General features: G+C 39.7%; 1 protein-coding gene across 1 annotated transcript; it reads right to left on the minus strand.

Moving 5' to 3' along the window:
* Positions 1 to 4,253: 4,253 nt before the first annotated feature.
* MYCFIDRAFT_115437 (uncharacterized protein) lies at positions 4,254 to 6,251 on the minus strand (the record flags this gene model as incomplete). The annotated part of the gene is made up of 2 exons (XM_007926303.1): positions 4,254 to 5,601; positions 5,653 to 6,251. Coding segments are annotated over 2 exons (1,947 nt in total), but the record flags the coding sequence as incomplete, so codon positions are not given.
* Between the last annotated feature and the right edge of the window lie 20,731 nt (positions 6,252 to 26,982).

Below are 26,982 nucleotides of genomic sequence, written 5' to 3' on the forward strand. Positions count from 1 at the left end.
ATTGAAAGGCAAAGGCGTCGAAGGTTAGCCCTTATATAAACTAGTTGTTATATATCTAAGTTGTAGGGGTATTGTCGCTCTAGAGGGGATAGAGGCGCTATAGGGTATACGAATCGGTATTAGTGTTAACCGGACCTATAGTAGGGCCCTTCTAATTGTCTCGGGAGAGGACGTAAAGTTTTAGTTCTTAGAACTGCTTAATAAGGTCGTCGATACCGGGGTCCGTAACTAGCTTAAGGGCTACCCCCTATCGCTAGATATCTAGGGTAGGGCGTATACTTAGCATTCTTTTCTTAACTGTCTCTCGCAGCTCTTTTAAATAGCTACTATCGTTACTAGTAAGGAGCGAGAAGCCCTATCGGCTACGAGCTAGGTCGTACCTAGTACGATAAATCTATTTGAAGTCGGTATAGGATTCCTTATCGTAAGGGTAGATGCTACATTTTTCGTAGATCCGAGGCATAATAGCAGGTATAGAGCCTCCTAAGCCCTTTAGAAACAGACGGCTCCTCGTAATATTGTTAAGAAGCCTCCTCGGTATCCCTTTAGCGATGCTATAGAAGTCCTAGTAAAAGCGAAGGGTATTACTCTTAGCCGTTTGTCTAGTATATAGCTCTTTAAGGTATTCGCGGGAGTTTAGCCGAACCGCGACATCCTAGTTAGCAAACTCGCGTTTAAACTTCTTTAAGAAGGCTTCCTACGTAAGAGGCTTACTATCTAGGAGCCGAGCAACTCGGGGTCGGATACTAGTTTCACAATTAGCTATAAGGAGCTTTACCGTAGTAGCCGTTTTAGCCCTTAGACAGTATCGCTTAAGGATAGTAGAAAACCTTTTAACAAAGTTAGTAGCGTTTTCTCTAGTAAAGAGGGGGTTCTTAACGGTCCCTAGGAGGGATATCTACGGCTTTAAGTCCGAGAAGGCCTAAAGAAGGCCTTAGAGAAGTTAAGGGGACAGCCCTCCGGTTGCCTAGACAAGCTACTAGGGAACTTCTTAAGTACCGCCCTCCTAGGTAGTGCCTCCTTAAGCCGCTTCTCTATGCTCTATACTAGTATCCTTATCGCTTCCCGAGGCCGTAGTCCTCTCGGCATTAGAGTTAGTATCGAGGTAGTTGCGAATAAAGTTTAGAGGTAGGTCTCGGTAGGTACCGGCATTAGAGAGGGCCTATAAAGGCGGTTTAGCCGGGGTAGGGTTGTTATTGTTTTCTTAGGAGCTTATCTCGTCGGTAGAACAAACAATTTATAGAAGACGATAAACGATTAGAATAAATAGGAAGGATACAGTATCGATAAAATTAGATAGGTTGCTAGGTATACTTAAGGTAAGGAGGGAGCGTAGACGGGCTATAGCGTACTTTATAGTACGTATCGCGTCTGTGTCCTCGAAGTAAGGGGAGGGTAGGCGGTAGTCCGTATATATATAGAATAAAGGGGGCGGCGAATATTACCTAGCTAGCTAGCTAGTATACCTACTATACCCGTTCTAGGCCCCCTTTATTCCTCTCTTATTAATTTCTATTAACTCGCAGTATGTCGATTACGGCACCGCGGAAGGGTCGTAATAGTCCGGAAGGAGGTTTTAAGTTAGGCTCGCGCCGATTAGTAGAAGGGATAGGGGGCTATCGACCTTTCGGGGTTCTTCGTATCCCTATCTCTAGTTTCTTATAGCGGGCTCTTAGGTTTCTTTCTGTATAGGTCGTTTCTTATAAGGTCCCGCCTGCTATAGATAGGTAGGGAGTCGTAATATTCGTAAACAGTATTTCCTTTTGCTTTAAGTCGGTAACGGTATTCCTTTTTCTTTAAGTCGGTAACGGTTTATTAGTAGTAGGACGTCTCGATACTACTAAGGTCTTTTTTAGCGGTAGCATTACATTAGTAGTATAGTCCTCGCTCTAGGCGAAGGCTATAAACGTTTCTTCTTAACTATATATATACCTGTACCTTTAAATGAATAAAGATAGCCCTACCTTCGGCTCTAGAAAATGTAGGCGGGACGAGTAGGTCGTAGGTAGAGGTACATATATAGGGAACTGTATACTATAGGCCTAGTACTTAGTGTCTCTTAGGTAACTGCGAGGGGTCGGCGTAGTATTATATACTTCGAAGGGGAGGCGCTATAAATATTAAAGAGAAGAGAATAGCCGTAGGGAGGGCTACATTGTAGCTAGATTAGGTACATTTCCTATGTCCTTCTTGCTGTATATATTGTCGTAGCTATGCCTCCTTGTATAGTGTATATATATGTGTAAAGGTAGTTGTGTCTTCTAGGGTACAAAAGCAAGGAGAGGGGATACAAGTATATACACAAGTGCTAAGCCGGGTTTCCCTACTACACTATTTATATATCTTCCTTCTCTATTATCCTCTATTAGCTTAACTATAAGGAGAGGAAGCTAAGCCTACTAGTATAGGTATCTCCCTACTTTCTTATACTCGTAGTACCTATTAGTCTCCCTAGGGATCTTCTCTCTTAGGTATCCTAATAGGTCTCTCTCCTCTACTTTTCTAGAGATTCGGCTCGCCTCTTCCTACTTTATACTAGCGTCTAGTCTTCTTAGCTCCTCTATATCCCTCTAAACTTCTCTACTATTACGTTCCTAAATCCTCTTCTCTTTACTTAGGTAGCTTGCCTTATACTATATATCTTAGACTAGGTAGGGTAGCTACCTTTATAGTTACTATATATATGTTTACTACTAAGGCATTTGTCTATTCTATATTCCTCTATATATCTTCTATAGCTCTAGCTCTTATTATAGTATTTAGTAATATATCTAAACCTCTAGCATTTAAGGTACTATACTACCCTTTATTACTAGGTAAAGGATTCTACTAGGAGGATAGTTCCTTAGACTAGTAGTCCCTCCCCTATAATTTCTTCTATCTAGCTAGCGCTCTATATATAGATTACTATTAAGGAGTATATTTGTCCTTCCCTAGCCTTAGGGCTCTTTAGCTAGAAGGCTCTTCCTCCTTTTAGGTTAGGGTACTATCTAGTATTATCTTCCGAGAATCTTTCTATAGTTTCCTTCCTTTTAGGGCTATAGTCTCTTATATATAGACTAGTATCTAGTAGGCTACCTATAATATCTCTCCTCCTAGGAATATCTCCTATATCTATTCTCTACTCTCCTAGAGCTAGGCTTTTACTATTTATAATATTACAAATATAGTAATATCTCTACTAGGTTGTTTCCTACCCCTAGTTGCTCTAGGGTCTCCTATCTCCTTTAGGAGTTCTATATTACTCTTATTAAGAGTCTTTTCCTCGTTTAAGGTATCCTCTACTCTTATATATACTATATATGCCTCCTATAGTAGGGATCTAGTCTAGGGAAAGGGAGGGAGGGTAGCTAGCCTAACGGGCAATTTATGCCTAAGATACTAGCTACTAGCCCCTATCGGAAGGTTTCTATTTCGTAGGCAGTTACTAAGGTCTTTAATTAACTATACTATTACCGCTTTCTATTAGTAGTAGAGGATTATAGTAATATATCTCTAGAGGAGGGAGAAGACTTAGAAGAGGAGGGACTCCTATTTATTAGCTAGGCTCCTAGGATAAGAGATAGCGGCCTGTATTTCTTAGACTAAAGAGTTTATACTCTCTTATATCTAGTAGTTCTCTTTTTCTAATTAAATGCCTACCCTAGCCTAGCTCCCTCCTAGGGTAGGTTAGGGCCTTCTTTAGCTAGAGGTACTAGCTAGTAGAAGCTAGGGACTTCTAACTCCTTTATACCTCTTAGTAGTATCCTAGATCTTCGCGAGTCTGTCTAGATAGACTCTAGTATACTAAGATACCTAGAGGCCTTCTTATAGTACTATCGTTTTTTCTCCTATAATATATAGTAAGTTATATTATATTTTTAAATAAGGAGAGCCTACAAATTAAAAAGAATCTCTTAACAATTATATTTCTTATAAATATATAGCTAGTTTTAATTACTAGTTAGTTCTATTTACTATACTAGTTTAGAAAAAAGAGTAGTAGAAACTTAGTAAATATATAGAAGAGGGAATTTTGTTAAATACATAGAGTACTAGAACGTGCAGTCTAGCATAGCTTCTTAAACAGCACAAGACGCTAACAGCAAGATTTTAAAGTCTAGGGTTGTAGTAAATATGTATCGACACGCTAGTACTGACAAATCGATCCTGCGAGCAATCCACCGAAACATCGTTCTCCTTATTTGCAACTACCAAATCATAGTCTCATTGTAATAGCCGATCTCAACACCTTCTTCGCCTGGAATCTTGACTACAGCAGCGCGGCAGGCGTCAGAGAATTGCGGAGTGCCGCATGTAACAATTGCCATACTCTTCTTCGCGATCTGTCTGTGCTCTCGCATGACTGTTTGAGCGTCAGGGCGTCCGAAACGGATCTCATATGGAGGTCGCGCTGGGAGCTTTTCAGCATTCTGTGCTTCCTCCTCAGCAGCCGACGTGAGATACACAGTCATATAAACACGATCTGTATGGATGACCGACGCCAGTTCATTCGCGCAAATGTCGTCTGGGAGGTGTCGTTGAGGCACAGCCCAAGCAATATGGACCTTGGTGTGGTTGTTATCGGCCACCAAGAAGTGAGCATGCGAGATTGCAGCGGTGATACCCGAACCTCCACACAGCACAAGCACATCCGAGTAGCCCGAAAGATCCAGCTTTTCTCCATACGGACCCTCGAGAAAGACTGTGACTTGTGCAGATGCTACTGATTCGTTCGTTGCAAAAAGTCGGTTCTGAAGGCGACCGGTCATTCCCCCGTATGGGCGAATGAGAAAAGTGTGGGCCAGTTCACCGGAAGCAGATGTCTCAAAGACTGGACGAATATTTGTTCCAAATTCCTTGGCCATAATGGATTGTCTCGGCGAAGGGGGCTCAGAGGAACCTGGTCGTCGCCAAGAGCACACTGTGAATGGATGACTCTCATAGCCTCGCAGACCGACGGGCATATATAAGTAATAGTATAGTCCAGGTACAACCGGCTTGTTTGGCATGAAGTCAGTGATGTCCAAGCGAGCCATATCGGTGGTCCGATGGTATGTGGCAACAGCTTCGACGCCCTTGGTGAAGCGTGGCATAACCGAGATGAAGACTGTTCGACCGAATCGCAGCAGGCGATCGAGAACCCAGATGGCGATGCATGGGTAGAGGTAGTAATTGAATTCCCCACTGAAAATCTTGACGTGGTACCAAAGAGTCACGAAGAAGATCAGGGACATCCAGATGTGGACCATCAAAAACAAATCGTAAAAGTGTTCGCGGAAGCAGTATGCAGAGGCACCAAGCATTAGCGCCATGGTGATTGTAGCGATGCCGCCACAGTACCAGTACTCTTCAGCCCACGATGACTGGTAGGAAGACGCATCTCCGGTCGAGTAGAAATCAAAGACGGTGTAGGCGATGGAGTGGATGATTGCGTGGACGACAGCAATCCTAGCAATCCAACGATGAAAGAGATTGTACGTCGCAAAAGACCAGCCTGTAAGCCACATAAACGGATCATTGCGAGCCGCAAAAACCCAGACCATAGGCAATTGCGCGATTGATAGAAAGCCGGTGCGATCAGCAACATATCTTGCAAGCTGGAGCTTGTAGGTAGGATAACTGGCAGCGTCAGCGACGAACATCGAGTGGACGGGATGAACAGCGACTCACTATTGGTTGCCAATGAAGAGATTGTATCCTGGGAAGCACATGATGAAGTTCATAACCACGTAAAGCGCCAGAATGACGCTCTCAAGTCTTGGAGGAATGGTGAAAGAGCGAGCCACCGCCTCCGACTGGTGCTTGCGGAAAGTAGGGGGCAAGATCAGACTCTTGCGGATCCAAAGCCACCAGCGTGATTGTGGAGCACCCCGTGGCTTCTTCATGACTGTAATCGTGCGGTGACCAATTCCAAGCGCAATGACAAGGCCCCAGAATGCGAGCATGGCGAAGGAGAAGTCAAAGTCTATGTTCCACGTTGCGTAGAACTCTTTGACTGTCTTCTCGCCCAATGCTTGCCAGTCAGAATCGGGAATGGCTGGGGTGTTGAGTGGTACATTTGCAGTTGCAAGGGCAGCTGTGGCGTTCAAGACCAACACTTGATTGAGTTCTGCCTCGGAAAGAAGATAGTCTTGGATGGTAGGCAGTGGAAAGCCAGCATTTTCTTCGCACGAAGGACTCAGAAGATTACGTCCAGACTGTGCTTGTTCGGGAGTGCAATATCTCTGGGCGCAGTAGAAGATGGATTTGATCTTGGGCGTGTTGGAGCACTCATCCAAGTAGTAGGCGCCTGGATCCGCCGAGGCTGGCGTGACATTGAAATAAATCGAATCGACAGCACTGTAGCATCCATAGAAACTTGAAGAGTGTATGTATAGGCTATCACGTGCATGATGCCTGAGGCTGCAACTGTGCACACTTTATCTTTAGGCTTTCTGTAATTAGCCCTTCTTCTAACAACCGAGCTAGAGTAATAGCCTCCTTCGCACTAGTTGTTAACTAAATATACTCGGCTTCTATAGACGATAGTATAACAAGTGTCTAGCGGCCGGACTTATATAATAGAGGTCCGCCGGTAATAGTAAAGTAGAAGCCTCCTATAGAGCGACGAGTAACCGGATTATTAGCCTAGGAAGCGTTATAGTATCTAACAAAGTTAAGCTCGTTTTTATTCTATATTCCTCGGAAGTATAAGCTACGGCTAAGAGTGCTAACTAGGTACTTAATAAGCTAAAGAAGTGCGGTATAATACTCCTTAGTTAGGTTAGAAATATATCGTAATAGTAGGCCTATAGTATAGCAAGCATTAGGTCGTATAATTATAGCTAGCTATAGTGCTTTACTAACACCTTCCTAATACTAAGTCTTAAAGGCAGCGCTAGTAGTATAGCCCTTAGGTATACGCTAAATCGATATCTTAACGTATCGAGGCGCTATTAGCGTAGCCGGTACTATACGGCCCTATATGCTATACTTCTTACTAAGCCTATTTAAATAGGTATCTTAAACAACGTAAATAGTGCGCTAGTTGCGGTTACGAATAATCCGTATACCGAGATAGTAGTATAGGTTACCTAGTTCTCGTATATTAAAGCGGTCCTTTAGCAACTAAGCGACTGCTTCTAGTGCTAATAGGGTATAGGCGATAATAATTATATTATCTACGTAGATAATAATAATAGAGCCGCTAACAACGTGTTTAAATACATATATATTAGCTATTATTAGTATAAAGTCTAGGCTCTTTAAGTACTTTCGAAGCTCTTCGTACTATAGCATTAGTAACTGCTTTAGACTATATAGTGCCTTTAGCAATAGACAGACTATAGCCTTGCTACTACGGTCTTTAAAGCTATATAGTTGCTCGACGTAGATCTTATACTTATTACTAATAAGCGTATTAAGGAAGGCCGTTAGGATGTTATATTACTTAGCCTCTAGGTCGTAATAAGCGATTAGGCCAAATAGTGCTCGTAGCGTAGACGGCTTAGCTATAGCCGTATAGGTCTTATTATAGTCCTATCCCTTAACCTATATAAAACTACGGACGACCTAACGAGCCTTAAACCGGCTTATATTACTATTAGCGTCTCGCTTAATAGTAAAGACCTATCGGCTACAGACAACCTTGCGACCTCTAGGCACTTCTAGTCGAGAAACATATACCTATATATAGTTGTCTATTAATAACTTGTATTTAGCCTTATAGGCCTCCTACTATTATAGCTAATATAGCGACTCCTTAGCGGCCTTAAAGCTCTTCGGAATTAGAATGTCGTTATTCGGGATCTATTTAGCAATATAGCAGGCGGCTATAAAACCCTTTATATAGGCTATCGGTATATTAGTAAGGTTGCGGCGCTCTTTACGGTAGGCGCTAGTGTTAGCTAGATAACTACGTAATAGTTTACGAGCGCTCTTATTGCTTCGTATCTTACGTATAGAACGATCGCCTATCTTAGTTAGCCGCTCAAACTCTAGCAACTAGCTAGGCTCGCCTTTCTTAGCTTATAGATTATATATAGGCTGTTCCTTAGCTAATTAGAAACTATCCTTATTACTTAAAGGAGGTTAAATAGCTAGTAGGTTATCCTCGAGTAGTAATAGATTAGCGACCTTATTAGCTACCTCTATATCCTAAGTAGGTTCTTCTAGAGCATCTTCCTATTAAGCTAGAATATGCTAGACTATACTAATAGCCTCTACCGGCGGTAGTGCCTCGTTAGTTATAGAATTGAATAGAGCCGGTATAATAGACTCGAGTATAACAAACTCGTTCTCCGCTAGGTTATTAGAGTTAGTATATAGTACTATACTCTTAGGAAGCAACAGCTTACTAGCTATTTTAATAAACTAGATATCCTTTAATAGAATAACCTTATACTAGTTAGGAAGGTAAATTATATATTTTCCTAAGTCTATAGAGTCCTTAGTATAGCTAACTAGCTTGCTAATAAGGCCTCTACTATCTATTTTTTTTCTACGAGTTACTCCGTAATCGTATATAATAGTAGTATAGCTATAGGCACGAAGATATTAAAGGCGTAGCTGCTTTCGAGACCAATTAAGCTCCCTAGCTATAATAGTATAGGGGCTAAGACCTTCTAAGGTTCTAGGAGTGATATTAAGAACCTATATAGTAGTAGTAACTATATACGGCTATAGGGCCTTTAGCAAATTAGTATAGAGCACTATCTTCCGAGCGGTCGTATATACGATATAATTACTAACTTTAGCTAGGCTATTCTAAGTAGAAGAATAAGGTGCTATAACCTATAGTATAATGCCCTAATTACGAGCCTAGCTTAACAGCTAAGTTCCGCCGTATTTACCTCCTCTATCGAGGCGATAGATTAGGATCGAATAGCTAGTTTATATACGGACGTATATACGATAGTCCTTAATAGCTACTACAGCCCCTAACTTTAGTAAGCTAGTATACTCGTATCGATAGGCTAACTTAGCGCATATAAACAACGTAAAATAGCGTTCTTGTAGTAGACTAGGATTAGTAATAGTAACTACATCTATATAGACAATATAGTAAATAGTAGATAGTCGTAGGCGTAGCAGTCGATTATATTCCTTATATAACGTCGCTATACGATAAGTAATGCAGTTTCGGAAGTCGTCCTTGTTTCTAGTAATAACAATCTAACCCTTAGCTTCTATTCGTAATAGCTTGCGGTAATAAATATAGCTATATCGTAGATACTACTCTTCTATCGTACCTATTAGTACCCCCTTCTTTAATAGAAGTGTAACAACCTAACCCTTAGGACTAGAGGTTAGTATATACAGATAGGGGAGACTATTCTTTCGGTATATCTAAGCAATAGTAACCTTAGAGCCGTTAACGACAGTAAATAGTATACGCTTGTTATTCCGATAGAAATAGCCCTTATCGGTAAGCTTCTTAGTAGATAGGAGGTTAGCAGCTAGACCTAGTATATACAGTGTCTCTAACAACTTTATATTGCTAATACTATACTCGTTAACTACTTCTGTCTAAGCAATACCTACTATTATTACGTGCTTCGTATTGCCTCTAAATCGAATAGGGATATAGCAGCCTTTATATTTAAGTAGTAGGGCAGGATTATTAACTATATATATACTAGTACTAGAGTCTACAACCTAGTTAGTAGTACGAGTCGCTATAGTAAGCGCTATTAATGCCGCATTACTAATAGTAATCGTATTAAAGGCGTAGTTGCTACCTAAACTAGGTAACGGTACTAAATCCGGACGTAGATTGTTATAGAATAAGGGTAGCGTATTCTTAGCAAATAGGCCTTATATACTAGGCTAGGGTTGCTACTATTGCTATATAGTTAGTCTACGCTACTGCTGCTGCTATTGCTATTACTATATCCCCTTCTTCTTAGCCTTCTACTACTTACGGCGTAGTCGGTCTTCCTCCTTTAGATAAGGGTACTTGTTATAGCAGCGGTCGGAAGGATATAACCCCTAATAATAGGTGCATTTCTTACGGTTAGACTAATAACTATTCTAGTTGTTTCTACCGCGGCCTCGACCGTTATTATTATTATTTCCGCGGCTACTACGACCGCTACGGTTAGAGTTACCTCGACTATTGCTACTACTATTGCTACCTTATAGTTACTAGCGCTAAAGACTAAAGAAGCTATTATATTAGGCCTAGTTTAATTAAGCTACATTCTTATTAAGCAACGCGCTAATAATGTTATTAAGGGTACTATTATTAATAGTGTATTCCGAGGCGCGTATCTGCTTACGGCGTATCTATACGAAAGCCTCGTAGAATAGTGCGATCTGTATAATAAATATATTATATATAGACAGCCTAATATTAGCTAATAGCTAACTTAGTATCCTTTAAGGCACCGAGCTTCTTCTTATATTCGTTATAGAACTTCTCGACGTCCTTGCTATCGTAGCGAAGGGTAATATAGTCCTAGAAGAGTATGAATTTAGTAGACCTACCTTTACTAGTATACTTCTTATATAGATAATCCTATACTGCCTTAGAGGTATCGAGTCTAAGCAACAACTACTAGATCTCCGATATATAGTTAGCGAATATCCACGTACGCGCTAACTAGTCCTTTGCCTCCTATTTATCTTAGCGGTCTTTAAATTGCTCCTATATTTTAGTAGATAATAGCTTAATCTTAGGCTTTAGGCGGGTCCCTTAGATATAGCGCTATACCTATATGCCTTTAAGGGCACCCTTAGCGGCATAGGCCTATACTAGATAATTCTCCTTATTCTTTAGCTTAAGAATATTGCTTATATAAGTAGTAGAGGTTATAGGAGGAGCTATTACGGATAGCGACGGCAATAATATAGAAAGAGACTATAGACTTGTCTTAAGAGGCAGCCGATAGGCGCGCCTATATTATAGTGTAGCGGACAGCTAATACTAGTGTTATAGTAACCGACTCGAGTCGGACTAGCACCTACTAGAATACTCGAGGGTAGTTAAAAGGATAGCGGCGATAATATTAGTATTAGCGTAATTATTAGCAAAGAATGCTAGCTACGTAGTAGTCGGATTAACTATTAGAAGTGTTGAATTGCGTTAGAAACGCAGGGGGCTTATAACTACTTAAGATATAAACTGAAATTAGTTATAAGGGTACTATTAAGCCTATTACGCTATACAAGGATAATTAGTTAGTAATCGCTATTACTTAGTTAACGAGTGTCGATAGCTATACTAAGCATATAGATACTAGGGTCTACTATATTAGCAAGAAGATCGCTAATAGTACTATCGTTATTACCTAGATTAGTATATACAATTAAATCGCTAATAGCTTTACTAAGCCGCTTAACAAGCTTAAGCATAGTCGCTTTGTTTAGCAGTTAAACTTAGTAGATTGTAAGGCTACTATTAAGAGCGCCGCTTAACCTACTACTAAGTACTAAATAGATAGAAGATATAGGTTTATTATCTAGTTTAACTGCTTGTTTGCCTATTTGCTTAATTAGTTATAATAGCCTAAAAGTAGTCTATTTCTGCATCTAATACCCCTTTGTTTGCTTAGTAGTTTGCTTGTTTAGCTATATATACGCGATAAGGGGCTAACTTAAAGAGTGTGTATATAGGCTATTACGTATATAATGCCTAAGGCTACAACTATATATACTTTATCTTTAGGCTTTCTGTAATTAGCCCTTCTTCTAAATACATTACAGTTTACATCTTAAGTTAGAAGCCTAGTAGACGCGATTAGCAAGTACTCTTAGATAGCAGCCTCGCGGGTAAATGTATATATAGTAGTCTTCCGGCTATAGATAGTACTAGTTCTTATACTAAGAGTAAAGCTAGGTAGGCTCTTTGTCGCTAAGTGCGGACGTTAGAAAGCAAGTAAAGAGAGTAGCAGTAGCTATAGCAAGGGCGTAAAGGAGACGAGGAGCTATATAAACGGAGTAGTAAAGGGATCGCGACCTAGCCGGCATTTTGCGCGAGATCTAATTAGATTTTATCTACTAGGCATATAGGTAAGAGGAAGGGTAGGTGCGACGCTATTTAAGTTAAATGCATCTTACACGCTAATTCTAGAAGACAGTCGGCTATTTTCGCTATTCTAGAACGCAGCTAGATAGAATATTAGCTTTATAGTGTAAAGACTAGCTAATCTAGCTCTTTATCTAATTAATAAGATTATTACGCCTCTCGGGATAGCGTAGGGCGAGCTGCCTGCCGCGCTAATAACAGCCTATCCCGCGAGAATTAGCTTTAAGACCCTCTAAAGGCAGGCTTACTTGCGGTAATCGTAGGTAGATAGATAAAGTCTTATATACATATACTACGTATAAATAGGCATAGGCATAGGCACGGGCATGCGTTAGCGATGTAAAGACTAGTATATAAGGCCGTATACTATACTTTGCCGGAAGGTTAAGACTACTAAGAAATAGAGGAACCCTACTAACTTTTTACTAGTAAATCGTGTATTTCGTCCTCTAGTTAGCCTATTGCAATACTACGCGCGAAAATAGTGTTTATATTAATAGTATAGCCGTTAAATATATAGTCCGAGGTATTGTTATTAGTATTCTAGCTATTCTAGCTCTTCTACGCCGTACGAGCCCTTCCTACGCCCTTGCCTACCTCGACTACGCGACTCGCTAAGTATTATTTTAACGCCGGTTATAAAGTAATAGATATTATATTAAAGATAGATATAAGCCGGTCGACGGTGTTTTAATAGAAGTACTATTATAGCCTCTTTAGAGAGGTATTCTTACCGTTAGAGAGGTTTAAATCGAGTTACAAGAGGAAGATTATAAAGGAGATAGAAATCTACCTCCTTAAGTACTTATCGATACGGCCGGAGGTATATCTCGAGGAGTTATATACTACGCTATATAATCGCTTCGAAATTAAGGTAGATCTAGCTATAATATAGAAGTACCTTTACAGGCTCGGTTAGACTCGTAAAGCGGCGCATAAGATCGCGAAGGAACGTAGTACGCTAGCGATAGCCGCCTAGTATACAAAGAGCTAGAAATAGCCAGTAGATAAGTTAGTATTTATCGACGAGACTACCTCTAATAAGAAGAGTAGATATCGCAAGTTCAGATAGTCTCCGAAGGGTATAGATTGCCACAATTACTAGTACACGCAACGGCAAGAGCGAATATTAGTACTTCTAGCACTTATAATCTATAGATATCTACCCTATACGCTCTATATCTAAGGCGCTATTAATTAAGTTATATTCGACGACTAGCTCGAGAATAAAGTACTGCCGCTTCTTAGTAAGAATATAATTATTATAATAGACAACGCTTTAGTCTACTATAGCGAAAAGGTTAAGTCGGTAATCTTAGCTACTAGATACACTTTTAAGCACTTACCGCCACACTCTCCTAACTTAAATTCTATCGAACAGACCTTCGTACCACTTAAGAAATAGCTTAAGAAGAACAGAGATCCTATAGCCAACTTCGAGACCTTCTAAGAGTTCCTTATATAGGCTTTTAACTACGTTAGAAAGATAGATATAACTAGATTATTTAAGTATAGCGGATATAACGTATACGGCTTTAAAGCGGAGGTTTAGCTAGAGGAAAGCTAGCTTACTAGCCAATTCGACTCGCTTTAAATCTAACTATATAATACTACTATAGTCGGTCGGATCGATATAACTAGTAGAGACAGAGGAATAGCAGCGAACAATCAGAGACGAAGGGAAGACAGTTAAGAAGGAAGGGAGGACGAATAGAAAGCACTATATACTAGGGTAGAGGAGGTACTAAAGGCGGAAGATAGAAGAACCCCTAAGAGGGCATATAGGATAATAATCTTAGAACTCCTTAGAGGACTAAAAGCAATCTACAACTAGGCAAGCTACGTAATTACAAAGGTAGCTAATACAGTCGCAGCAAAGATTACGAAGAGACAACAGGAGACAAGCCTAAACTACCGCACCTAGGTAGTAGTAGCTAGTTAGGAGGCGCTAAAACCCCCGAGGACAGTAGTTAGAGTCTATATTACGGACCTATAGGAGCAAAAGGAAATCTAAGGACTTATAGGGAAAGAGATTATAGAAAGAATTGTAGTTAAAGAGGTAATTAGGGCTAGGAACGAAGGTAAAGGGGTAATTAAGCTGTTTATAGCACAAGAGTAGGACAAGAAGAAGCTAGAAACACAAAAAGAATAGACAACTAAGATAGGGAAAACAGTAAAGGTCTCCTAATAGCAATTTATAATTATAGCCTATAGTATAATAAGAAGCTTTAAGGAAGAACAGGATATTAAGAGCCTATAGAGACAAAACCAAGCTATATACCTAGGCCTAAAGATTACAAAAGTAGCATAGATTAAAAGGAAAATCGAAGAGACTAAGAAGTAGTCTTCCCTAATTATCTAGGTAGGGAGTGTAGAGTAAGCTAATATAGTACTAGACTAGGGGTTGTTCTAGGACTTCGAAAGATTAGAAACAGAGATATATAGAAGCAACTATAGGATAATACAGTGCTTCAAATATCAATACTATAGATACTTAGTAGCTAAGTATACAAAGACAACTAATACCTGCTCCTATTATATAGGGGATTACTAGGTCAAAGAATGTAAAGTATATAAGGGAGAAGCAAGATGTACATACTATACTAAAAGACACCCCTCTTAGGCGAAGGAATGCCTAGTAAGAATATAGGCAGCTAGGAAGGCAAAGGAAGCTAGAATTAATATACTAAAAAGATACACAACAAGCTAGGGCAGCTAGGTGCAGAAGCAACCTAGCTAAGTGCTACAAAAGAGGTCTAGATAAGATAATAGGTTCACATTTAGGGCCTTACTAGTATAAGAGAGTCACTAGCAACTAGAGAGACTAAGATACCTTAATATTATAGGGAAGGAAGCAGGGCAGACAAAGCTTAGTTAAATGTTAGTCTAAAGCGAGGGAAGACTAAAGGAAAACTTATAGGGAAATGATATAGATAAAACCTAATAAACATTGCAACATTACTGAATATTATACAGTACAATATCAATAAGAGCAAAGACAAGGTATAGAGGAGCTTCCTTTAAGTTCTAAACCTAAAAGAACATTACATTATTGCAATCTAAGAGCCTTAGCTTAACCTACATATAAAGAGACTAGCAACAGTTAAGGACCTAAGATACTACCTAATTATCTACAACTAGGGAGCCCTAAGGATATACATCTACATTAGCAAGGAGATAGATATAGAAACCTAGTAGGCTATACTATAGGAGGATAGGGACCTAACATTAATTCAAGTAGAGACATCCTAAGGTACACTCTAAGTCTACTATATATACAACCTACTACTAGACTCAAGAAGCAGTACCTAACTAAAAACCCTAGAAAGACTACCTAGAGTTATCTAGGGGAATACCTACTAAATCCTACTTAGGGATTTCAACCTCTACTACCCCCTCTAGGGCTTAGACTTTACCCTAGCTTACTACTTCCTAGTAGGAAGACTAATTGACATATTAGAGAGAGAAGGAATAGAAATTGTTACCCTAAAAGGACTAATTACTTAGGAGGCAAGAGGAAGCAGCAGTATACTAGACCTATGCTTTATATTATATTAGATTAGGAACAGGATTACAAGATATAGGGTTAACTAGGAACTAGAAGAATCATTAGACTACTTCCCGGTATAGATTAAGCTAAATGTCTAAGCTAATTAGGAAAGGGAACTAGAGGAGAAGCTTAACTAGAAAGGTGCCTAATAGGGCAGGATTAGGGAGGAACTAGAAAGGGACCTAAAACTAGAGGAACTCTTAACAAAGCACCTACTAAGGCTAGAGGATATTAACAAGGCAGTAGAAGAACTAATAGGAATCCTAAGACAGGTAGCTAGAAAGCATACCCTAGTAAAGAAACATTCACTATACTAGCAACTATACTAGACTAGTAAGTATATAAGGAAGGTTAAAGTAGTAAGGAAAGCTAGGAGGTAGTAGATACAAACCTACTCCTAGGAAGTATAGGACAACTATAACAAAGCCTGCTAGGAAAAGAAGATCTAGATTAAGAAAGACAAGATATAAGAATAGAGATCTATAATAGGAATAATTACAAAGAAACTAGAGGAGATATAGAGGATAGCTAAATAGGCAAGGAGACCTAAATAGGATAAGGACATGCTACTACAATTCCCGGACATTATAGACCAACAAGGATAAATACAGACTATAATAGAAGGGAAAGTAAGAGCCCTAGGCTAACACTTCTTCTATAGAAAAGTATAAGCAGACCTATTAGATATAAAGGAGAAAGAACAAGAGACTCTACTACTAGGCATACTAAGAGACACCTAGGTTAAACCCGAAACTATTAAAAGGATCCTAAAGAAAATTCCAAGTAATAAGGCACTAGGAGAAGACAAGATCCACAACAAACTTCTAAAAGCATATAGGAAGGGGCTTACCCTAGTACTAGCTAATATCTTTTTATAAAGCCTAGCACTAGGACACTACCTAAGACTATTTAGGAAGTCCCTAATAGTAGTGCTAAGGAAGCCCTAGAAGGAAGACTATATACAGCTTAAGGCCTATAGACTAATAGCCCTACTTAATACAATAGGCAAGGTGCTAGAAAAAATTGTCGCTAAAAGGCTAACAACCTTTACCGAGGAAAGGAACATCCTTCCTAAAGGTTAGATAGGAGGAAGAAAGAAGAGGTTAACACTAATAGCTATAGAACTAATTACAGAACAGATTAAGCATATCTAGTACTATAGTTAAAACTAAATAGCAACCCTCCTCTCCCTTAACATCTTAGGAGCCTTTAACAATGTCTCCTATAAAAGGCTCCTATATATACTTAAACAGAAGGCTATACTAAACTAGATAGTCTAATTTATCTAGTCCTTCCTATAGGAAAGATTAATATAGCTCATTCTAGGCAAATTCAAATTAGACCTAATGCTAACTAAAAAGGGAATCCCCTAAGGATTAATACTCTCCCTAATCCTCTTCCTTATCTTTATAGTAGACCTACTCCTACTCCTAGAATTAAAAAACACATTAGCATTAGGGTTTATAGATAATACAAACATCCTAGCCTAGTCTAAGATAACAGAAACTAACTGCAAGATCCTAGAAGAGAAGCACTAGGAGTGTGAAAAATAGGCAAGGAGGTACGGAGCAAAATTCGCCCTAGAAAAGTACTAGCTTATCTACTTTAGTAAGGCTAAATCAACCTATAATATAAAGCAATCAATTACTATCTAAGGCTTTGAAACCCAACTATTAGTAGAGCTCAGGGTACTAGGGATCTAGCTAGACCTAAAACTAAATTAGGGACTATAAGTAAAGAAGGCAAAGCAGAGAGCAGATGCTAATATGCAATCTATTAATAGGCTTACAGCATCTATATAGGGGGCTATATTCGAGAAAGCTAAAGTTATATACAAAGCAATTATTAAGCCAGCAATACTATATAGAGCACAGATATAGACAGCCTAGGAGAAAACACTAAAGAGGATTAAGCAACTAGTTAGTAGGTCCTAAACCTAAAGCCTAAAGAAAATCCTAGGAGTATATAAAACTATACTAACAAGGGTAGTGGAAATAGAATTAGGGATCCTACTAGTCAAACAATACTTTAAGGGACTAAGACACTAATATACAGCAAAGACAATAGAATACCTAGCCTAATAGACTATCTAAAAGGCACTAGATAAGATAAAAACCTAGTGCATTAGGACTAGGAGGCGAGACAGACTATAAATAACTCCCTAGAAAGTCAAAGACCTAGAGTAATATAGAGTCTTAATAAGAGAAATGCTAGAGAAAGAGCTCTAGGGACTAAATACAAGGCTAAAGGAAGACAAGCTAAAGGGAGAGAAACAAAGCCTAACAGAATCAATTGCTAGACACCTATAGGAGTAGGAATAGAATAAAACACAAGTTAGACTAGGAACCCTAAAGGCACTAATCAAATTTGGTAAATATAACTACTAGCTCTATAAGGACCTAAACAGGGCCGAGGCAAGCCTAGCTATCTAAATCAGATCTGAACACATTAGACTTAGATCTTACCTATATAGAAGAAACGTCCTAGGAATTGAAAGCAGAGCTTACTAATATAGCTACTAATCTTAGAACCCTAAGTATATACTACTAGTCTGCCCTTAATAGTTAGAAGGCAGAAGTAATTAGAGACTAAAAGCAATAGAAAGGGAATACGACAAGCTAATCTAGAGCAAAGAAGACCTAAAGAGGATAGTAAAGTAGATTATCAAACAGGGATTTATATAACAATTCGCACTAGTAAGGGAAACTAAGGAGTAGATAAGAAGGAGGGAAGAAGAGGGGGAAAGAAGGGCAGGGTAGCAGGCAAGGTAGTTAGAGGGTAATAACTATAACACTAGTATACCCTAGAGGAAGGAAAACAAGGAAACGAGGAAGATTAATACTTATAAATAGGACAGGAGGGAGGTTTTTACTAACCAAGTTAGTTTCCTACCCAAAACAATATATAGAAACAGACCTGCATAGGCCGAAAGGCACTACAATAGGCAAATGAAATATCTATCTATCTATCTATATAACACTACTAATATATCTTAATATTAGCAGAATATTAAGATAATATGTATCTAAAGCTCCGCTATTAATTTTATATATATAACTAGTATAGTATTAGTATAACAAAAGTAAGAATATTATAGTGCGTACTGCTAAGCTTTATATGTCTCCTCCGCTTTTACCTCTAAGAATACCGCCGGAAAGCACTCTCGAAGTAACGATAATAATAGCGATATATATAGCGGAGCAATTATTAAGCTATTTCATTCGCTATTCTTAATTAAACGCCTAACAAAGCTAAAATAATAAGAACGACCGTTACTCTATTATAAATATCGTTATTATATTAGTTTCTCTAAGCTAGCTTTTCCTTCTAAAAGCGCTTAAAACAGTTACGCAACGTGCCTAAGTTACCCTTATAGAAGCTAAGCTCCTTCTATTCTCGTATAGAAAGTTAATATAACTAATTATAGTTATATCGTTTAGTTAAAAAGTGCGCTTCTATCTTTAAGAGCTATTCCTTGTCCTTAGTATCCTTCTATTCGTGCTATATCGCTGCCTATTAAAAGAACTATCTTAGTAGACTTCTTAGCGGTATATTAAGTTACTTAGCAATATGCTTTAGAACAGGTAACTCTTATTATATAGGCTAAGCTTCTTAGACCTGAGTGACAACGCCTAGCTTCTAGTTAACTAGATTAAATATAGTCTAGATTAGATTAGCGTAATCTATAGCTAGCTACGGAGGTAGATAACTTATAGGCATAGAGCGAGCTCTTGCTAGTATCTATAATTAAAATAGCTCCTTTAAGGCTGTAAGTAGACTGTTTAGTTTACGAGATTGTATCTTCTCTTTATACTGCTATATGTTAGCGAAGACACTATACGGCGGTTGCTTAAGAGTCGCTCCTTCTTACTTTATAGCAAGAGCGTAAGACTATAGCTTTATTGCCTCGCTATAGAACTAGTAATAATTGCGAGGGATATCTAGAAGACCTTTAGGTCTATAGTAGTAAGCGCTATAGTTCTCGTAGCTAGAGAGGGTATATATATAGTTAGTAAGTAGCTTAGTCGTATAATTGCCCTCCTTCCGCTCCTTAGTAATAAAGGTAATACTAGCGATATTCTACTACTAATCGTTTAGCTTTAGTTTACTAACTTTAAGGATAGCTAAAGATCTAGCATCCTTCGTAGTAGTCTTAAACTTAATATTAATATTAATCTTGTCTCTAGCATCGTTTATTAACTCTACGGCGTAGTCGAGAGCCTTGTTATAATCGTCCGCTATATAAGAAATTAGTATACTCGTAACTCGAGATAAGCGGATATAGCCGCTAGGTAGGTACGAGCGATAGTAAGAATATCGTTACCTTACCTTTCTTCTAACTCTACTTAAACTAGTTACTCTTTAGTACTTTAAACGCGGATACGATTAATGTATAGTTAACGATACAGAGCTACTTCTTCTACGCTTCTTCGTTAGCCTACTACCTAATAGTACGTATCTTCGGTATACTAAGTACTAGCGCTAGTGTAGTTATAGTTCTCGAAAGCTAACTTATTATTACTAGCAAGAAGGCGCTAGGTTTACTTGTATTCTAGGTTCTTACGAGGGTTATAAGATAGCGTAGATAATATCTTCCTTATTTGCCTACTAACCGTTAACTGGGCGCCGCGCCTGGATGCCTCTCGTAGGCGAGATATTAGCTAAACGCGCTAACTTACCGACCTTAACTTCGCTAGCGACCTTATCTTCTGCTACTATAGCGGTATTATCGACCTGGCAGTCCTTCTACGCCGCGGCCTCGAATACCGGTATATTATTAAACTTCCTCTGCTACGCCGTCTTCTACTTTACGCTGCTACTAGCCTTCTTCCTATCCTTCGACTTAATAGGCGACTCGCGCCGCTTAGCAGCTTTCTTATACGCCGGCAGGTCCTTCGATACTAGCTTTCTTAATCGAGACGCGCGTACCTCCGCTATAGCGTAGTATTCGAGATACAGGCGCTATAAATTAGTCGCTATAGACGTAGCTGTAAGAATACGACTATAAGAAGGGTGTATTAGTAGGCAGATAGGGTAGTAGTCGGTATAAGTAGTATTCGATAAGGATCTAGGAGGAGAGGGAGGAAGGTAGGAGAGTTAGCCTAACGCTAAGCGCTAAGCCCTGCCTAGGGTATTAGGACCCTAGCTTTACTTGGCCTAGTTACATGCTAATTACGTATAGCCTCTTTAGCCCTAATATACGCTTCCCTTCTAAAGGCCGCGCCCTCGTAGCCTTTCTATATTCTAATCTCGACCTCTATTACTACTAACTTAGCAAATCTAATAAGCCGCTTAGCCGCGCTAAATTAAACACTTAACTACCTAATTATATAACTATATTAAACCTTACCTTCTAACGCTATATTTAACTCTAACTGCGCTATCCTTATATATAATAAAGTAATATATATCTATAAGAATTAAGGGCTATCGACTAATTATAATACGAGCGCGCCTTCCCTACTATAATAGGTAGGCGTACGAGGTATTGTAGTACTGCCTCCGTTCTAAGTAATATCGTTCCGAGTTCTTTGCGTCTACTCTAAAAGACCTAGAAATGTCCGCTCCGAGAGATTGTTCTTGTTATTACGAGGGCTATTATTGTTCGTAGTTTCGCTAGCCCTAATTAGTTAGGTTTAGTAGCCTTTAATTATTAATTAATCTTATCTTTTTAAAAATACAGTTCGTCTAGTTTCTATAGATAAAGGCTATTATAAGTGTAATAGTTAAGGTTCGCCTCGCTTAAAGGGTCGGAAAGATCGAGGAGTAACCTATTATCCGTAAGATCGACCCTAGCTAGCTTAGCTCTATATTTTTGCTCTTAGTTAGTCCCTTAGTTAGTCTATTAGTCGCTTAATCTTTTAAGCCTTAAGCCCTTCGAACGACTTCTTTTAACCTAGTTAGTATAGTGCGTTCCGGCCTTAGATACGTAGTATAGGTAAGGTTGTTCCTATAGATATAGTAATAATAGCAGCGAGTAAGTAATATTTAATAATAGCGGCGCTAGTCGTCTTAGCGCTAACTTTACCTTACTCCTAATTTCCTTCTTCGACTAGTAACGCTTTAACTAGTAATATACTCCGTAATACTGTTACTAATATAGCCGTACGCCGTCTTCTAATATACCGCCGGCTCGTACTATAGCGCTAGTATTATTATTACTAGCACTATTCGCCTATACGCGCGCCGCCTCCGCCGACCGCCTAGGCCTTAGGGCCTTAATAGGACGTAGGAATAAGAGGAAGCGCTAAGAGAAGGGTCTTATAAGGTACGCTAGTAAAGAGGTAGATCCCTTAAAAGAGTAGGCGGTTAGTTAATAGTTATAGCGCGCTCGTTAATACTCGGTACGCGTTTACTATAGTAGTATAGTCTTATCTTTGCTAACAATTGCTTACCTCTAATTAGTTAGCTAATAGCACCCCGGGGGTAGCATTAGTCCTAGGCTCTAATAGTAACATTATAGGCCCTTAGCCTTCTTCTTGTTCTTTATACTAGTCTAATATTTATCTAATAGCTTAGTTATATCTTTAAAGGAGGCTTCGGCTTCCTACGAGTCCTATTTAGGTAAATAGCCTTGCTATCTTAATAGGTATTCCTTCTTGCCTTGCCTAGTCCGATGCTTTAGTATACGCTCTATAGACTATAGCTCTTTACCGTTAGCTAAGACTTCTTCTAACTTAGTAGGCGCTTTATCGCCTTCGCGCTAGTAGTATAGTTTAAGGAGGGATACGTAGAAGGTGTTATAGATAGTATAATAAGGAGGAAGCTATAACTAATAGGCCTATACGGAGGAGCCCTTAACTTCTCGAATGCGGAACGGGCTAATATATCTTAGTGCGAGCTTAGGCCTTATTTTGCTATTAGGTAATAGGTGTTTACGGATGCGGAGGTTCTTCGTGCTAAGTATAACTATATCGCCTTGCTTAAAGGTTATTAGTATATAGTGCTTATCGTAGTAGGTCTTTTAGTACTCTTAAGCCTTTATTAGCTTCTTAGCTATCTTAGCGTAGATTTCTCGCATCTTCTAGACACGTTCTATTGCCGCTAGTATCTCTAGTGCTTAACGCGCTTCCCTTTCCTTACGCTCGGCCTCGATCGAGGCAAATAGTTATTATAGCAAAGCGGCGTTTTAGCCTATTATAGCTATATATAGTAAAACCTTAGTTAATAAGTGTACGCTATTATTATATACGAATTCTATAGGCTATAGGAGGTCGACCTAGTCCTTAGGGTTCTTATTAATATAGCTACGTAGGTACTACTATAGGGTAGTATTCTACCTCTCTATTTAACCGTTAGTCTATAGATAGAAGGCCGTTAATAGCCGATGCTTTAGTCTTAGCTATAGGCATATTTCGCTCTAATAGTGCGATATTAGTGTCGATCTACGATTAGACACTATCCCCTTAGGGGTTCCCTAATAGGTATAGAAGATGCTATTCTATAGCGCTTCTACTATATTAATAGTAGTCTAATCTCTCCGCGCCGGGATATATCGAGCGCCTTTAGTAAATCGATCTACTATAATAAGAATAGCATTGTTATAAACACACCCTAACTTTTACGCTTCTTATCGATAAGGAAGCCGATATAGTCGTGTCTCTCTTAGTAACTCTTCGTAGAACTGTACGACAACTTGTCTACTAAATCGTCTACTCGTTCCTACTACGACACTTTGTCGTACCCTATCTAGTTACTACTACGAGTACGAGCGCACCGTGCTACGCGAGACGCGCGACGTATCTACCCCGACTTTACGACTTCTACGATTCTTACGATATAACGCCTTCTATATAGCACTTAGGTGTTTAGAGTCTGTACCTCCTTACGATTACGATATACGAGTTACGAGTACGAGCGTTAGATTACGCTTTTACGAACCTGCGTTAAGCGCCGCAAAGTCTTTACGGTTATACGAGGCCTCGCTAGTATTATAATACAATAACTAAACTTAGAAGAGCGCGCTAGCCGCTAGTACTATAGACACCTATTACTTCTATACGTCTTCCTATACGTTCGCAACCGACGTAACACTATCGAGTTTACTAAAACCTCTAACCGCCGAGTAGTTAAGGACCCGGCAATCGGATCCGCCGTTAAAGTCTAGACGATCTCCTTCGTAGTCGATTACTATATAATTTCTCCGTCCCTTAACCCCTTACTAAGCCGCTTAGTAGTTACTTAGTTACTTAGTCCCCTCGTTCCCCTACTAAATCGTTTAGTATAGCACTCGTTCTTCCTTTTCTTCCCTTTATATAATCTCGTAGATCTTCGGACTTCCGACGTACCTCTAACCTATAGCTATAGCTCGACTCTCCGGCTATAGTAAGCTCTTAAGCGTATGTACGTCTATCCTCCCTAAGGATCTCCTTAAGTTCGGTAATATCTAGATATAAGGTCGCTACGCCGACTAGGTCTAGGATATACTAGGAGAAAGACATCGGCTTATTTAGATCGTCGAAGAAGAGAAGCAACTAGGTAAGGAAGCCTAAGCCGTCTAACAAGTAGCTAAGGAAGGTAACCTAGATCGCATCGACTTAACCTAGTTCTTCGAGAAGATTAGTACCGACTCCGAGGCTAAAAAGGACTATATCCTCCTCGAGGACAAGGATACTAAGCGCGAGGACCCGGATCTAGATAATCTCGATGCTATACCTTCCCTCTAGTATAAGAAATTCTAGGTTAAGGATATTAATAGGCTCGACTCTACCGATTTCGAGAAGCTCGTTAACGATAACCCGAAGACCTTCTACGCCCTAATTACAAGTATCTACTACAACTACCTCCGGGCTCTCCGTTATATTAATATTATATATAAGCAGTATAACCTATCTAACGAGAAGTCCGCCTACCTTGCTTAAGAGATCGCTAATAAGGAGAAAGCGGTTATCGAATTAAAGGAACGACTTAAAGACCTCGCTAGTAAGGAACCCGCTACTACGGTTACTAAGAAATATATAGACTAGGCCGATAAATAGTACTAGAAGACTAAGAAGGCCGAAGCTAAGTATACCGCGGTAAGCGAAAAGCTTAAGGAACTAAACTTAGCTTATAAGCGCCTCCGAGTAGAACGTAACGCTAAGATTAACCGAGCTAAGGTTAATAAGTCTTAGAATGCTTAGCTAGAAGGCACTAAGGCTAACCTAAAGCGTAAGATTAAAGAGCTCGAGGCTAAGATTAAGAAGATAACCGACCGTAACTGTAACCGCTCTAAGTATACCTACTTTAACTCCTTACGCTCTAGATCGGCAGACCGTCGTCGCCGTAATAGTGCCCGTTTACGATTACGCTCTCCTCGCTTGCTATCTCGTAAGGATAAGAATAAGGACAAGGAGCGGCGCTAGCGTCGTAGACGCTCTCTCTTACCTCCTAATTTATTATCCTCCTCTTTATTCTCGTCCGACGATAAAGACAGTACTACTAACGACGAGTCTACTAATAACGACCGTCGAAAGAAGAACAAGTCTAAGAAGAAGTCTTCTAAGAAGGACAAGCAGAGCGATAGACGCACGCCTAATCGCCGTTCTAGTCGCTCCGGACGGTTATACTGTACTAATAAGACTAACGCTACAGATGTAACTAAGTTCGACCCCGACTTAGGTAAGGCCTTTAAGACTAATCGGGCTGTCGACAACCCTAAGAAGTTTAGCAATAAGAGTTCTTTACTACTGCAACGCTAGAAGCGACAACTTGAAAGCAAGCTCGCTATTATAATGTTCCGTAGTATAGACGATCTGCTTATATATGTCTATAGCTGCCTAAAGAGTAACCCGTAGGAGATAATCGAAACCCGGGTCTCTTCTAAGCTTAGTAGCGATACGCTATAGGATCCCTTCGAAGACTTAGACGAGCTACTCGAGTTCCTAGATAACTACTATAGCGAGCGTAACCGCAATAGCAAGGCTTATAATAATATAACCTACTATACTTAGTAGTAGGGTAAGAACTTTACGGAGTTCTATAACCGTTACTAGACCCTCCGCGTACGTATCGAGTAGTCGCCCGAGGTCGAGTTCTACTAGCTTAAGTAGAAGCTAAACCTTAAGTACTACGCCTAGTTAAAGAACAATATGCCTAAGACCGTTAAGAAATTAGTTAAGAAGTGCTACGAGATTAAGGACGAGTAGCGCGACCTCGACCGGAAGTTCCCTCGTAATAGCGATAAGGATAAGAAGCTAGCTAGTACCCGCCGCTCTAACAATAACGGTAGTAGTAGCAATAGCAACAACTAGCGCGGTAACAATAACTCCCGTGCTAGTGCGAATAGCGCCTCTATCCGCAAGCAGCTACCTAAGAAGTACCGGAACCTGCCTCTACTTAGTCCTATAGGCAGCCCTAAGCGCCTTCGTTACTAACGCGAGAATCGTTACTTCCGTTACCGCGAGGTAGGCTACCGACCGAAGGACCCCCTCTGCCTAATAACCGGCTTTAATAATAACGGCTCTCTAGTTAATGCCTCCGGTATAGACGCCGACGCAGAAGCGTCTAATAATAAAGATTATTACAGCTACTACGACTCCGATTCTAAGCAGGGAAATAGTGCGTCCGCTGCCTAGGCGAGAAAGTTAGTAGATAATATAATAGCGTCGAATAATTGCGAGTATTAAAGGCAGCCTAGGAAGTATTATTATCCTTAGTATCTTTATTATCGGTATCGGCTGCTTCTGTCTCTCCTAGAGATCCTATAACTCTAGACATCTAGCCTTATATAGTCCTCTAATCTAGAGTTAATAATAACTATAAGACCTATTCCTTCCTCGATCCTAGCGCTACTTCTATCTTCGTTAAGACTACTACTGCTCGCGCGCTTAAATTGCTATTTATACCTCTCTCCCGGTCTCGTTCCTTAGGTCTTACAAATAGGCAGACTACAGCCAACCGTATTACTTACGGTATATATCTTAACCTTAATATTAATAGTTATTGCGAACAGGTTATCGCCTTTATTACGGATGTCTAGTATAACATTATCCTCGGACTTCCTTAGTTCGCCTTATACTAACTATTTATATACTTCGCTACGGGACGTATCGCCTTTAGTTCTCCGCACTATAGATCTATATACAACGACGCAGGTCGCATCGTATAATCTTAGTTACTAAACTATACGCCTATACCGTCCCTTACCCCTTATAAAATCCTCGGACTACCGCTAGGGCTATTCGTCGAAGATGAGACTACTAGCCTGTTTTAAGACAATCCGGCCTTACGAGACTAGTAGCAGAACCTACCGAATCTACTAGTAGTACCGCTACTACTGCTATCATTAGCTATTTAATATAAATATTACTAACTCGATAATCCCGAGATACTAGAGATCTCCGCGTATACGCTTAGCCTACTTGCCTATAGGCCTAATATAGACGTTATTACATTATAGCTTATACCTCCTTAGGTTAGCCGCAACGATTAATTGCAAGCTTATACTATTACGACGGAAGAC

Source organism: Pseudocercospora fijiensis, assembly GCF_000340215.1.
Source record: "Pseudocercospora fijiensis CIRAD86 unplaced genomic scaffold MYCFIscaffold_3, whole genome shotgun sequence".
NCBI classification, from domain to species: domain Eukaryota; kingdom Fungi; phylum Ascomycota; class Dothideomycetes; order Mycosphaerellales; family Mycosphaerellaceae; genus Pseudocercospora; species Pseudocercospora fijiensis.